The 16,009-nt window shown below is 40.6% G+C and overlaps 1 protein-coding gene across 1 annotated transcript in view; it reads left to right on the forward strand.

Moving 5' to 3' along the window:
* Positions 1-16,009, forward strand: part of PHEX (phosphate regulating endopeptidase X-linked) — a 177,050-nt gene that overhangs the window by 61,096 nt on the left and 99,945 nt on the right. The window contains exon 12 of the mRNA XM_054974975.1: positions 3,332-3,433. Coding sequence (XP_054830950.1) covers positions 3,332-3,433 — 102 coding nt within the window. The remainder of the gene's footprint in view (positions 1-3,331; positions 3,434-16,009) is intronic.

The following is a 16,009-nucleotide window of genomic DNA, read 5'->3' on the forward strand; positions in this document are numbered from 1 at the left end:
GTGTCTGTTTTCCATAGTTGCTGTCTAGTTCCCGGGACGACTGAGCTCTTATCTGGGATGGCTCGCTGCAGCGGCCTTGGGACAGCTCCTTCCTGCTCTCCCACTGGCTATACCCAGCTGGATGGGCACCGAGGGTGGGGGGGCCTATGTAGAGAGATAGATATATTGTAACAAGCACTCAGTATGTCATTCTCAACAGGAGACCTGAGTACAGCCAGATGCTTTTACTTGCCTCTGTGTAACCAATGGACATATATATATGCTGAAGCTAGGATATCTCATTAAAGAACCTTTGACTCAAGAGAGCTTGGATTTCTTGCTGCAAGGGGGTGGGAGTCAACTTCAACGTGTCCTGTTTTCCACAGTGACACCTATGACAACAATTTGGAAGAATTTTTATGTGTCAGTGTCCAGTAGGCAAAGTAAAAGCCAGACATTAAATTTAATTTGGGAAACAAGGAAAAAACCTAAGAGAAGAGGGACAAACTGCAGTTCAGGTCTGACAAGTCTCTTAAGGATGGAAGTAGTAAGCCCATAACCAGGGTTCAGCTGATTCTCTAAAAGCAAGGGATTGGTCAATTTTAAACGTAGTATCCAAATGCAAGGTGGAGCAACTCTGTCCCTGACTTAGGAGTTTTTCTGCAAGTCTTTTCCTCTCTCCCAATGGCAGTTTATTAAGTCTCAGAACCTCACAAAATGGAAAGGTTAAAACATGGTTTGGGTTGCTGAAATAGTTCATCTCTGCCTTCCACCTCTGGGAAACATCGCTCGCTTGCAAACCCCTTCTCCGCCACTGCCCCCCAAAACATGCACCCCCTCCTTGAACAGTAAGACTAGAAAGGCAGCATGACCCAGCAAGGGTGCAACCAGAGTTCTTGGCACTCAGGAGCAGCCTCCAAGTACTGGAAGGGCAGCTCCATAGAGGTGGGCAAAGGGAAGGGTCTAAAACGAATTATGGAAATGCCTATTGGAAACCATGGGAGAGGCTGGAAGGCCCATTGGATGTGGCGGGAGCACCGATTGCCCATTGACCAGCTGTGATGCCTTTGAAACGCATCACTGCATCAAACAGATGTTGCAAGGATGAGAACATGTGGTGAACCTTGAGAGCCACACTCCAGAGCTGGGATTATGGCCCCTAGAGTGGAATGACAGCCTGTGGGAGCAGGGAAACTGCTTGGGGGCTAGCATCCTATCTCCAGTGCCAGATTTCCAAAGTCCATCCCTGCCTCTGTAAACAGCAAACAGTTAAGTGGTCTGGCCTCACTAAGTGGGAGACCCAGAGATCCCAGGATATTGCTTCACACCTCTCCTTCCTGGCAGCAACCTTCCCCCCCCCCCTGTATGTAGCAGTCCTCTGGCTGGCTTATCAAATACCAGGAGCACATGTGGAGAGAGTCCTCCATGCCCCCCTCAGGCACACACAGGCAACACTCCAAGTCCCACCCCACCGCCTGCAGTGATGATGAGTGGGGCAAGAGGAGAGGGAGGCTGGACCCCATAGCTTCCAGTTTTCAATCAGAAGTGTATCCAGAGAGCACACATGCATACCATTCCGCCATGTGCTCCGGTGGCTCCTGGCCTACGTCCTCACTCCTACCCCCCCCCCCCCACTGGGGAGGCTGGCATCTCTAGGCAAAGGTCATACAAGCAAGCAGTAGACCTCAAACCTCCAAGGATCCTGTCCATATTCACAGACAGAACAAACTGAAAAGTATCCCAAATAACTGGACAGGTTGGTGCCCTGGCATCATCTGATCCTGTCACTGCTAATGTGTCCAAGTCAAAATGGTCATGAGAGATTTTTATCTGCAAGGAAACGAGCAAACCATTCACAATGGATCACTGAACCTGCTGATTTCTTCCCCATCTAACAAGCTCTATCTTTTGTTCATTCTTTTCTTCTATTTTCACCCTAGGTTTCAGCAGCATAGATATTGTTAAAAAACAACAACTCCCCCCTTTACTAGAGGGGAAGGTCCATGCTAAAGAAATAATGAATTAAAGGAAAAATGGTGTTTTCAGACTGAGTCACTGATGAGCTCATGCCCTGGATATCTTCTTGTCTTCCCTCCTTTTATCAAAGAGATATTATTTGTGTCTAAATATAGCACTGTTTTTTGACCTGCAGTCTAGGCAGCATTTCATACGGCTACGCCTGAGCAATTTTGGTAACAACTCTGATGGTATGAATAGATTTCTCTTCCCACCCCTACCGCTACAGCTGGTGCATAAAATCCAGACTATACACGAGGGTCCAATTGTATAGCTAGAATACGAACTGGCAACCTCCAAGTACAGGGAGTTCACCTCATTAGTGCACTAAGTTAATTGATACAATGCTCAGCCATCAATATTTTCTAAGTTACTTTATTCCCTGGGATGCAGTTCCTTCCACACTGTTGAATGCTTGGTCATATTTAATGCTGTGTCTGTACTGATTTCTGTATTGTATACAAATTATACAATAATAAAAGGATAGTAATAAAGCATAAAAATGAGATACTAAAATTTTCTTCAGCCATTTAAGAAAAGATACCCACTTGAGTCAATATCAGAACTATCGGTGAGGTAGATGAACATTGTTTTTCAGAGGTTTTTTTTTTTTTTTTTACATTTTGACTTGAAATTTAAAGTACCATCAACCAATGGTGGTGGTGTACAACTGCTCTTGGATCTGAAAATTTTCATTTTGCTCTGTCAGATTCAGATTTTTCTGAGAAGCCTGTCACCAAAGTATCTAAAAGTGCAATATATGACCATGTTAAAAATTGTTGATGAATAGGTATGCCTATTAGTCATCTAATTGCATTAAAACAAGCATATAATGCACTTTTACATTTGTTATTGATTGGACAAAAAAGTGAGTTTGTCAGGGTCCTACAGTAATTTTGGTAAGTTTACGCAGGTGCAGTATATTAAAAAATGGAAATGTACACAGATGCTACTATCCAGTGCTATAACATTGCAGTATAGATGGTCCCATTTTAATCACTGCTCCATCAGACTCTATGCTCAGACTTGATGGATTCCTGTTTGGCTATCATTACAGCCTATGAAGAGTGGGTTGATGTGGAAGAAGGCAAAACAGCTCCTGCCTCTAACTCTGGCTTTCTAGACCACAGTTGCAGAGCAAGATCTGGGTCCAGTAGCACCTGATGAAGGGAGCTTTGAATCTCAACAGTTCATACTCTAGTTGGTCTTTAAGGAGCTATTGAACCCAGATCTTGCTCTTATGCACATTTAGGTACATAGTAACATCTGCACTGGCTGTACATGCTGATGGTACTGTACAATTCTGAAGTTCCTTTTTGGGAAACCTTTGTTTCAGATGGCAGAGTTGACTGAAGGGATTCGTTGGGCTTTTATAGACATGCTAGCAAAAGAAAATACCTGGATGGATTTAGAAACACAAAGAAAAGCAACTGAAAAGGTAAAGGGATTTAATGCTTTTTTTTAAAGATTATTGAATTCCTATCCTATTGAATTATTGAATTCCTATTAAGTATCCTATTTAAAATGACACCATATGTTTGTATTGTGATGTAATTCTTTTTATTTCCCCCTCCCACATCCTGTTTAATCCTCATAGTTACTTGCTAGTGCCTACGGCTGTTTTGGTCTGATTGGAGCACTTGGACAAGCTAATCAACAAGCTTGATTTGAAAGAACATTCTTACTAGCCATTGGGGATGGATTTCTGAAACCATCTTCCCTAGTTAAGAAATTCCAAAGCCTTTATGTGTTCATTGCTGACTATACCAAGAGAGGCAGTTTGGTGTAGCAGTCATACTAGGATCCGAGAGACCCAGGCTCCCCACCCTGCCATAAAACTTGCTGAGTGACATTGGCCTGGTCAATCTCTCTCATCATGATTATGACCTACCTCACAGAGTTGCTGTGAGGGTAAAATAGAGGAGAGGAGGCTGATGCATTTCACGCTGAAATCTTTGAAGGACTAGCAGGATGAAATCATGTACTAAATAAAAGAAATACCTCCAAAACTTGCTTGGCTCTCAATGGCTTGGCATCAGCTCTTTTATTTATGCCACCCCCCCCCCCCATTATTACAAACTTACCAAATTGTGAGAAGGAAAAAGAACAACAAAAGCTGAAACAGCTATTTTAAAACTTTTCCTGCTAGCATGAATTCTGAGAAATCTCTTCTTTAAAATTCCTCTGGACCCATAAAAAAGGAGGAATAAAAACTAGTTCACAGAGTTAAGCTGGACAATATTTGTGCCGATATCAGTATCAAAGATTTTTTAAAACACACTTAGAATCAACACTGCTGATGCTGGGGTGTGTAGTTAATTCTTTGTTGGGAAATGATGTCCTCCTTGCTGCCCCCATACCAGCCCTGCAGCAGCATGCACCACCCCCAGGCCCTGCCGCGACTCCTCCATTGGCATCTTGGCTGCAGGCACCTCCATTAGGGTTTCCAGGCCTCCAGGGCCAAATTGGGGGTGGCAGCGCAGGGGCCTGGAGGTAGCAGAGTACTTATTTATTTAATTTATTTATTTATTTACCTTCAATTTCTATTCCGCCCTCCCTGAACTGGCAGGCTCAGGGTGGATGACATTCTATAAAACAGCACATTAATAGCAATGATTTAAAATTCCTATTCATCTGTGAAGTGCACCTGTGCTCCTCCATTGTGCCTGAAAATACGCCATTTTTTCTGCCATGATGGGGAAGCTGAAGCCAGATTAATTAAAAGACACCTCCAAACAGGCAATGTTTAATTAATTGGGCCTCAGTGTGACCCACGACTCTTCTGTCATGCTTGCACAATAAGGGAGTCTGAGGGCGTGTGTGCATGCTTCTCCCCCCATGCTTCCCCCCACCCCTGCCTGGTGAGTGGGGCCAGGAGTGCCAAGTGGGGGTAGAGATTTCTCACCCTGGGAGGGGGGGCTGGCAAGCATCACCTACAGGCTGCCTTCCTGGTTGAAATGGTGGCTGCTGACACCCATGCTCAACCCCCCTTAGTTTGTTCATATGTGGCTATTTCTTTTCTCAAAATGTTTTAAATATATTTTGATACTCTTTTTACCCTGCCTTTGGGGTATTGGTTGGTGTATGTTTTCTGAATACTGCTTACGAAAACACAGAGAGTTTTAATTATATTAAATTAAAACTCCTTGACCCCTGTAATTCAAGCACTGTGGTTCAGTCCAGAAAGGATTTTTTTTCTACATTTGAATCACCTCTTGGTAGTAACATTTTGAATACTGAGTGTTCTGTTAGAGAACAACAGGTATGCAGCCTGTTTACAAATATACAAGGATCTTGGAGCCATGTTATTGTAATCCTCCATTTTAAGCTCTCAGGGGAAGCTCATCCAAATGCCAAACAGCACGTAGAGTGACACTTTTAAAAGATACATGCATACACGGAGACACAGGGGAAGAAATGGCCTCTTCACCTTATTTGTACAAGTGATTGGATACCATCTTATTGGCAAATGCCCTCTCTGACAGGACTTCTGTGGAGACTGCAGCTGAGTCATTTTCTACCTGCTGTGTTCATATGAACACAGGCATAATTTGATATTTTCTCCCTTTCAAAAAGTAACCTTCAAAGCTTTTAGATAATGCAGATGAGAAAACTGCTAGTAATCTGCAAAATGGTTTAACACTAAGTACATTGTACATCAGGCTACCTATTTCAAGAACTTATTCAAAAGTGAATCAGACCATTTAAAATTACTACTACTACTACTACTTTCTTACTGAGGTCGAAGGTTGATTACCTAGTGCAAGTGAAAATACAATATAATTTATTTATTTATTTATTTATTCAATTTATATACCGCCCATCCCAGGGGCTCTGGGCGGTGAACAGTTAATGAACAACTATGACATTCACTGAGAAAAGTACAATAATTAATAACAGTTAGGACATTCGGTGAGCATATATAATAAGGTATGGTATCAGAAATTTTAAAAAGCAAGCATAAAGCCAAGCACAGAGATGAAATCTTTCTGAAACAAAACATAACCCATTTATATGGCATGTTTTGCAATGAGGAAACTCTGTAGTAAGTAGGCCTATGTCTACATCAGCAGACTACTCAGTGGAGTAGCAAATAGTCACTCTCCCTATCAATGCTTCTTTCTGAGTTCTGTTTAGCTCCTGAGAGTAAATGAGCTGTAGCATTCTGCACCAGCTAGAGTCTCTGAGTGAACTTTGAAGGGAGAACTATGTAGAGAGCATTACAGTAGTCTAGTCTCGATGTTACTGTACCATGAATCCAGGTGGCCACATAAGCCATGTCAAGGTACGGGACCACCTGAGTCTGAGTTGGAAGAAGGCCTTTTTTGGAGCTGAATTTACTTGCTTTTCTAGCAGCAGTGCTGTGGCTAGAATAGTCCCCAGGCTCTTAACTGAGTCCACCAGGGTCAACTGAACCCCATCAAAGGTCAGAAGCGCAATTTTCTTCAAGATCTCAGCTTTTCCAACCAGCATCACTTCTGTCTTATCTGGGTTCAATTTCAATTTGTTTGCTTTCAGCCAGCTGACAACAGCTGTCAAGCAGTGCCTCAGTACCTCTGCTGCATCACCAGGGGATTTGGATAGCAAAATATAGAGTTTGGTGTCATCTGCATATTGATGCACCCAATTCCATAGCTACAAATGAGTTCTCATATACATAGAGGTTGAATAATATGGGGGATAAAATTGCCTCTTGTGGAATCCCACAAGATAATTCCCACACTGAGGATGGTTGGTTTCTAATAGCAACCCTTTGTGTTCGTCCCATGAGGAACAATTTAAACCAGTCCAAGGCACATACCCTGATACTTACTTCTGTCTCCAAATGCCTCAGCAGGGTGTGGGCTACTGTGTCGAAGGCTGCAGATAGATCCAGAAGGAGCAACAATGAATCATGGCTGTTTAGTGGAGGTCATCAACTAAAGCCACCAGAGCTGTTTCCATCCCATAGCCTGGCTTAAAACCAAATTGAAAAGGGTCCAAAGTACAACAGTTGTCCAAGAAGACCTGGAGTTGGTCGACTATTGCTCTCTCGACCACTTTGCCCAGAAAGGGTAGATTAGAGATTGGGTGATAATTGGTTACAACATTTTTGTCTAAGGATGGTTTTTAAAGGATGACCACCTCTTTGAGATGCTGAGGGAAAGTGCCTTGAGTTAGTGACTGATTTATGATAGACATCAAGGACTCCAAACCAAGGGATGATAAAACATGGCAAGGGGATATCAGTGACATCAGTTATCAAGCTCTATTATGACAGCTGTTGCTGCTGGCTACTTTGATTATGTTAAAAATGAATGACTGAGCAGTTGGGAGTGGGTTGTAACTATACTGATTCATAGACCAGGGCCTTAAGATGTGTCAAGGAAAGGAAGACAAACAGGATCACTGCCTCAGAACTTTGTCTGCTAGCTCCAGAACATGGCAGGACCTGTTGTTGGTGCAAGTGGAATCTTGATCTCTTGCTTCCTGCCCCAGTTGTTAGAGGCAGGCATGGCAGAAGATGATTGTACATCACTTCCATTAGTTTTGTAGAAGGTCTCGTTTTATCTATTTGCTAGGTAGCCAGTGTAAGACAGCTACATTCTTGTGAGAAACCATGTATTGAAAAATTGGCTGTGGTGTAGCTTGCTCACCTGCTCAGACATGTGGGCCTGGTATCCTCTATTTTGAGATGCTTTCAGTGGCTTTAAGGGAACTTGGATCAGACACTTTCAGTTGAACCAGTTTATTTTAAACGTCAAAGGAATCCTGAAACTTTGTGACTGAGAAGGCTGTGTTTTTGTTAAGGCTGGGGCTAGTCACCATGGGTACTCCACATCTATTGATCCAGACCCTGATATTAGGCTTCCTTGATAAAGACCCTCCATGTTGTATCTTGACAGATACATGAAGTATTTGTCTGCCCAGGCTACAGCCATTAGTATCGACTGGTATATTTACCAGTGATTTGCCTTGAAAGCTTTTCTGTTTTTGTTTCTTCTACTCTGACCATCAAGGGAGCCTATTTTTCTTTACAGTATACAATAAAACATTTGTGTTTTCTATCCCTTTGTTTAAAAGGAAGAAAAATGAAACCTAAAACAGGAATTTAATTAACTCAGCTGCGTTGGATGTTTTCTTGACATTCAGTGGGCAGTTAGCAATAAGAATTAGCTGAAATTTTTGGGATCTCATTTTCTAATTTTAATGTGCAGTTCTCACATAATTCTCTAGGTGGAGCTCAAGGTGCTGCCATAGACAGTACAACACTAGTAACTGGTGCCACCAATTTGCTTTCATACCGTTTTGCTTTTCTTCAACTCTTCTTTTTTAAAACACACACTCTATCTATCTATCTATCTATCTATCTATCTATCTATCTATCTATCTATCTATCTATCTATCTATCTATCTATCTATCTATCTATCTATCTATCTATCTATCTATCTAAAATCAAAGCTCTAAGTAGGCTGTACATATGAATCCTTTCAGCCTTAATAGTGTTTTTACACTCAATCCTTAAATTGGCTTTGGTTTAAATCAGTCTGCTACATTTCCCTTCCTTGTTAACCTGTATTAAGAATGTTGATGTATAGCACAAATAGCATAACAGAGGCTCAGATGTGTGTTCAAGCTTCTTTCATGTGTATAAATACCCGAGGGTCATTTGCATACTCGAAGTTCTCTCTATTTTAAAAAAAACTTTTTAAAAAGTCTTCTCTCCCTTGTAACAGTGTGTCATTCCATTACAGACCTGTTTCCCCAAAATGTCACACATTTTAACATTTAATGCATAATGTAACAAATGTCCTTTATTAACCAACAGTTCACTGAAAATTAGAGACAAGCAATACATTTACACTTTCCAAAAGCACCCATCAGATATAAATCTATGTCAGTTCTGTGGACATCAAGCAGGATTTCATGTGCAGAGAGAAGTCAAGGGAAATCAAAAACGTCCCTGCTGGCAACAAGTAATGGCATATTAAATGTCTGTGCTGGAAAAGCTTGTGAGTGTAACATCACATTTCAATTTCTTTCCCCTCCATCCCTTGTCACAGAGTTGTTCCTCCTTTGCACATTTTTGAATGACTTGGGGACCGAAATAGATTTCTTCCTATAGAAGTTTGTAATACTAGTGTAATAGTTGCATTAGCTACAATAACATTCACACATAGCAGAGACTCACAGTGCAATCCTAAGCAGAATTACTCCAAATTGAAATTGATTTCAAAGGTTTTAGACTGGAGTAACTCTACTTAGGATTGCACTGTCAGTGGTGCTTTTACTGTCATGTGTAAAGGAAGTCTAAGATTTAAAATAACCATCTTGTTTCTTGATTTACCACTTCCTATTGATAGTCTACATGAAATAATCTGCATTATTTAGATGCCTCCATTTATGTGGGTGGGTATACCACTCTTTATGAGTCATGCAGCGCATTATGTTGGCTGGTCATGAACATACTTCATCAGAAATTCTTGTCCTGGCCCAGGTCTGAGTCACCCTGTAGCCTAGTAGGAAAGCTGCTGAATGTGGAAAACATGCTTTTGGAAAGGGCTTTCCTTTGCTTCACAGCAGAGGCATAGATAACAGGCTGCTCTCTCAGCGAAACTATATTGAATGCCGCGTTCCATAATAAGCACTCTGCAGAGAAAAGAAACGGAGGTAGCCCAGGACTTAGACTATGTTAATGTGGTATTAACATGGGTTCTCTTTAAAATGGTAATTTACTGCCATTTCCTCAAAAATTTTCATTCATTGGCAGATTGTCATTGCAAGAAGAAAAAGATATTGCATTTTTGCTGCCTGACCATGGTAAATTAATTTACTTCCTCACATTCACAGAAGAGATTTCTAAAATTGATGCTGAGTGTGAGAAATAAGTATTACAGACAAGAGAGATATAAGAGCTGTGTAAAAGGTTGGCTGACATGCTGTGCATATGGGATGATGGCACTGGCTTGGGGCACAGAATAACAACAGCAGCAGCAGCAGCATTTATATACCACCCTTCAGGACAACTTAATACCCACTCAGAGCGGTTTACAAAGTATGCTATTATTATTCCTACAACAACAAACATCCCATGAGGTGGGTGGGGCTAAGAGAACTCCCAGAAGCTGTGACTGACCTAAGGACACCCAGCTGGCTTCAAGTGGAGGAGTGGGGAATCAAACACAGCTCTCCAGATTGGAGTCCCACGCTCTTAACCACTACACCAAATCACTACACCAAACTGAAGCTGTTCAGACATCATTCATAACCAACAGAAGTTGGTCCTCAAGGAGCACAAACACAGATTCTCTTCCCACTCCCCCTCCTGTACATGGAGTACAATTAAAAGTTTCCCTGTTTGAAGACCTGAATCAAGTTTCAGTTTGTGACATCTGAATGCAGGTGATGAAGTGAGGTTTATATTCCCCACTTCTAAAGTAGAATTAACCTGGTTGAGGAGTGTGGAAGGAGAGGATCTAATCAGCCCAGGTGTCTGCATTTGAATGTCTTGGTACATTAGAGCACAGTTCAAGGTTTCTCCAACCAGAAAGCCTTCAATTGCTCTATGCGTGTGAAGAGAGTGGATGAGCACGGCATGCTGTGCCCATGGCCATCATGGACTGAACTCTGTTTCTTGTGATGTCTGATGCACCATTGATTGGTTTGGGGTTTTTCCCAGTGGACCATCTCCTAATGCAGCTAGAGTGGGGGAAATGGGAATAGGAAATGGGAATAGGATCATATAAGCAGTTGCAAATAGAGTTGCTACTACACTATTAAATCCCACTCTTTATGAAAGTCTTCCCCCCTCCCCAGTTGACTAAAATTTACACAACCAGTTAAAAAAAACAAACAGGAGTTAGGTCCTATCAGTTTAAATGTATCATAATTTCAAATGTTTCATAGTGTTTTATAGCTTCTTCACACTTTTTCTGGCAAATAATTTTTCAGCAGGTCCATGTGGTATACATCATAAAGTAAAAAGACCTGCATTCATTAGCAGACACGCTGAGGAGCAAAAGCAATTGCAATCTCTATGCAGGCCTTCTACATATATGAATCTCTGTGTCCTTACAGATTATTCCTTTAAGCATTACAATACTTATTTAATGGATATTATAAGAATAATTATATATTATTATAATATTTATGCTTGCCATACAAGATGTGGCCCTCAGTTTAAATTTTGACATTTTGATTCCAATTCTGTTATAGCAATTAGGATAATTTTTTTCAAAAATGCATTAAGCACTTTGTTTTGGTGAGTACTAAATGCACAAATTTGGCAAATGGCAATGGATTTATCACATTATTTTAATCCTACGCTTTAGATGGGGTGGGGTAGAGTGGGGCCTGTATTGGTACTGCTGTATTCTCAATCCAACCAAGGCATCTATGCCTTAATCATCTTAAAAATGGAAAAGAACATACTTTCTAAAAATGGTGCCTTATGGGCAATGATCTTTTTCTCAACAGAGTATGTCAGGAACACAGCCTTTTGAAATATTTGTTCTATATGACTCTGGCTGCTCACTAGTGCAAGAAAAGTACAGTGAGTATAATATCACATTCCCTAGGCGGAAGTGAATGCAACCAGTGGCCTTTAAAAACAAACAAACAAACTCCAGTCCTTTAAGCAGAAACCATCCTCTGCTTGATTTGTGATTTAGAATATGTTTCATTAAAATGTTATGTTGTTTTAGGCATTTTTGTTAAATAAAGATTAGAGCTTAATTTATTATTTGTTAGTGTTTCCCACTTTTTTGCAGATTGATTAGTGCTTTTAGGTAACAATAAATGTTTGTTTTCGAGGGTTGGATTAGATAGCCTTCTTTTCTTTCTGACATGTGATCAGCAGGACAGGTGGATTCTTCAGTAGACAGACACTCTGAAAGGACTTACCTTTACCTGCAGCTACTAGGTTTGATTTTTATTTTATTTTATTTTTTAAAAATGGTCCTGAAAATTGTGGCTATTTCCATGCCTTTTTCCACTGTGCAGAGAGGATGTCTGGGGAAACTTTATTCAAGGGGCTATAAAATAAGACGCCTTTGTCCAATTCACCTGATAATAAAGTAGTTTTTAGAAGAGGATGAACTGAGATTCCTGATATTTTGATATAATTTAGTGCAGGGCTTTTTTTCAGCAGGAACGCGGGGGGGGGGGAAATGGTCACATGGCCGGTGGCCCCACCCCCTGATCTCCAGACAGAGGGAGTTTAGATTGCCCTCCGCACCGCTCAGTGGTGCAGAGGGCAATCTAAACTCCCCTCTGTCTGGAGATCAGGGGGTGGGGCCACCGGCCATGTGATCATTTTCTCCGAGGGCAACCCACTGAGTTCCGCCACCTCTTTTCCAAGAAAAAAAGCCCTGATTTAGTGAAAAAATATCAGCTCAGGAAAATCTGCCATTTTTTATGCATGGAAAACAATTGGCAGACATTGAATCTGATCTTAATGGAAATGAAACACCTTACTTTTTAAAAATTATGATACAGAATTAAAATATTTTATCCAGTGCACACCCCACCACTCATCTTATACAACTTTTTTGGTACACAAAGTGTCTTAAATTCTTACTGATCACTTTTTACAATAGGAACATTTGCGGTTAAATCTTCCTTTTCATAGAAACAATTGAAAATGTTGTGTGAGACAAATCTTGAGCGAGCTCGTTTCCATATTGATCTGAAAAGCAGTTTGGAAAATGTCACTTTTTAGACGTAGATACATTTTTGTTGCTGTTAAGATGAAAAATATGAAAGTGTTTCCTTCAATGCTTAACCTCTTTAACGAGGGTTTTCAAATTTAAAATATTCCAGTTTGAATATATGAATTATATTGAATTATACAAAAGTCCACAGCTATTTATCTTACGTTCAATATTTAGGTGAGTAAAAAAACCTGTGGTTTTTTTGTTCAAGGTACAGACTTCAAAGACATCTATAATTTTGTAAAAGGGCAAAACAGTCATGAAAAATCAGTGTCTACACACAACCTTGTAATTAACATTACAATAACATGCATGTGTTGAACAAAAGTTAAAAATTCTGTTTTTAAAAAATCCTGTGGACTTGGCACATTTGTACCAAAAAGGTTGCCAGTTTGCAGCCACATTGAGTGGCACATTGATTTTTGCAGTATAGTGGACAAAAAGTGGTACAGAGAAGGTAGCTAAGGACCGGACATTTTAAAGCCTTTGTTTTCCTTTTTTAACGTGGAAGGAGTGACGCTGGCAGAACAGACGCAGGCTGCAAAAGACTGAGGATCTAAGGAATAGTGACTGAGCCTGGCATTGAACTAGGTGAACAAGGGCCTTTGGTTGCCTGGGTTAAAAAAGACTGACAGAAATAGAGTTGGTGGGTTTTTTTCTCTCTTTCCACAGGTTGTGAATGGGAAGGGTCAATTTACTGGAGAAAATGAACATTTTGAGGGAAAATAAATTTGGAGGGAAAATCTCACTGAAGGACAAATTATTATGGAGGGAAGTTCTGAAAAGGAAATGAATGTATCTGGAGGTTTGGAAAGATGTTTTGGTGACTTGATATTCAAAGATGCGTTGCTTCTGGTTAACACAGCTTTCATGGCTGGTAGTAAAAACTTCTAAGAGCAGAGCTGGTGGAACAGGTAGGAGAAGAGCAGATTGGCTGGAACCAAAGAATGATATAGTGTGAGTGGCTTGGCAGATTCAACAGGATTTGTAATAACCACACTTCCTAGAGCACCCACCCCTACGTATAAAATATAGATTATATGTAATTTCCTGAGCAAAAATGTAGGTCTGAATGAATTAGTCTCATAGTCTTTGGCATAATCTGAAACTTAATCACCAAACCACCTTTGCTTATCTTGTATCTTTTGGCATTAGATTTGCGGCTGTCAGCTTCTCCCTTGTTACCTGGCTGCTGCCAGTGTTCAGTCAGTTGTACAGAGATGTCAGTTCCATTAATAACCTGAGCACTGCGCAGACAGATTGTGGGGAACTGGTGAAGGGAAGGAAATTGTATTTAGCTCTGGCCTCCCAGCTGTCATTTTATTTCCAGATCCCAGCATCAGTCCATAAGGCTAGCACAGCTGCATGAGCTCTAGAATTTGTGACCACTCTCATATTTGATATGGAAAAGGAGGGGAAGACAAGGGCATTATGTATACAGAAGAAGCTCTTGCAGTCCATTTTATTTATTTATTTATTATTTATTTTAAAACATTTCTATGTTGCCTTTGCAGCCAATTCAGGATCCTCAATGCAGCAAACTTTAAAGCATTTCAAACATTAAAAAGGCATTTAAAATATAAATATATATAAAACAATTAAATAAATATAATATAAACACAAGTATATACATATAAAAACGTGAAAACACACAAATGTGGGTGCTAATAAGAATTAGTGACATAATGCCATACAAAACAAAAGAGTCTTCTCCCAATAGCAGAAGACAAATGACTGAGGGAGACAGACAAATATCCCTGGGGAGTCACTTCTCCAGTTTAGGTGCCACAACTGAGGACCTTTCTCAGGTTGCTACCCATCTATTCTCAAATGGTGGGGGCAACTGAAGCAGAGCCTCTGAAGATGAACAGAGAGGTTGGATAGGTTTATATGAGAGTAGGCAGTCATACAGGCATGCTGGTCCCAGATAGTATAGAGCTTTAATGGCCAATGCCAGGATCCTGAATTGGATGCAGAAACAAATTGGAAGCTATTGTAGATAGAACAAGACTGGAATGATATGGTCCCTACAAGCTACTCCAGTCAACATTCTGGCTGCAGCATTCTGTACCAAATGTAGCTTCCAGACAGTCAAGGGCAGCCCCAGGGAGTGCATTGCAGTGGATCCAGCAGAACCCCGAGGCTATGAACCTGCTCCTTTAGGGAAGTGCAGCCCCATCCAGGACAGGAGACACCTCAGTTCTTTGATCAGACCTTTCCTCCACTAGTAGCATTTCCATTTTGTTGAGATTAAGTTTCACCTTGTTAGCACTCATCCATCCCAAAACTGCCTCCAGGTACCTATTCACTGTTTTCACAGATTCTCTGGAAGTGCAAGATAGAGCTGAGTGTTATTCACATGTTGGTGGCAACTCAGCCCAAATCTCCAGATTTCCTCTCCCAGTGGCTACATGTAGATGTTAAAAGTACGCACAAGCACACGCAATACAACAATACACACAAAAACCTGTTTGGTGATAACTCACTTATTTAAAGGTCTACACCCTGGTCATAGTGAGCAAGGCAATGGCATGGGCCAATAAGTAACCTGTATATGCAATCCTATGCAGAATTACTCCAGTCTTAAACTTGAATATCTTTACATAGGATTGCACTGACAGATGTTACCAATCTGATCAAACTGCTCTCTTAAATATAATCTTGTATTGAAATGATCCACACTTGTACTTTCCTAAAATGATACTTACTTGGGAAGCAATGACCATGCTATCTTACTGGTCATCCCCTTACTTCTTCACTCAATACAGGAAGATAAATCAGAACAAATACCAATTTGCCTGCAATGTTGTTGAGAGTGGGAAGAGTCACATCCTACACAGCATCCTTCTCCATGTGGCATCAATCAGGTTTAACTGTAGCTGACTAACTTTATTTTACGGTCCTCATATTGGCCTTCCCAGCCATGTTGGGTTGCATGCCAGTCTCTCAAGAAGATCTGAGAAGGATAGTGAGGACGCTCTTTACTATGGCAAGATATTTTTCAATCAACAACATGACCTTCTTACTGTATTTCCCTCTCATTAATGGGTTCTTACCATACAATAATACTAAACAAAGTTATACTCACTCTTCTAAACTGATTGTCTTCAGTGCTGTTAGAAGTGTTACTTTGCTTTGGATTACCTGGTGGGCAGGTCAACAATTCTGAAATATTCAGCAGCACAAAGATGATTGTTTTAATATTATAGTAAAATGTGGGAATTTGTTTTCTCAATATAGAATGGAAGTAGCATTAGAAAGTGGCTGTGCCTGAAAGATGAATGGGAATTTTCAGATCATACTAAGCTTCCATATGCAGAAA

Source organism: Eublepharis macularius, chromosome 3, assembly GCF_028583425.1.
Source record: "Eublepharis macularius isolate TG4126 chromosome 3, MPM_Emac_v1.0, whole genome shotgun sequence".
In the NCBI taxonomy this organism is placed as follows: domain Eukaryota; kingdom Metazoa; phylum Chordata; class Lepidosauria; order Squamata; family Eublepharidae; genus Eublepharis; species Eublepharis macularius.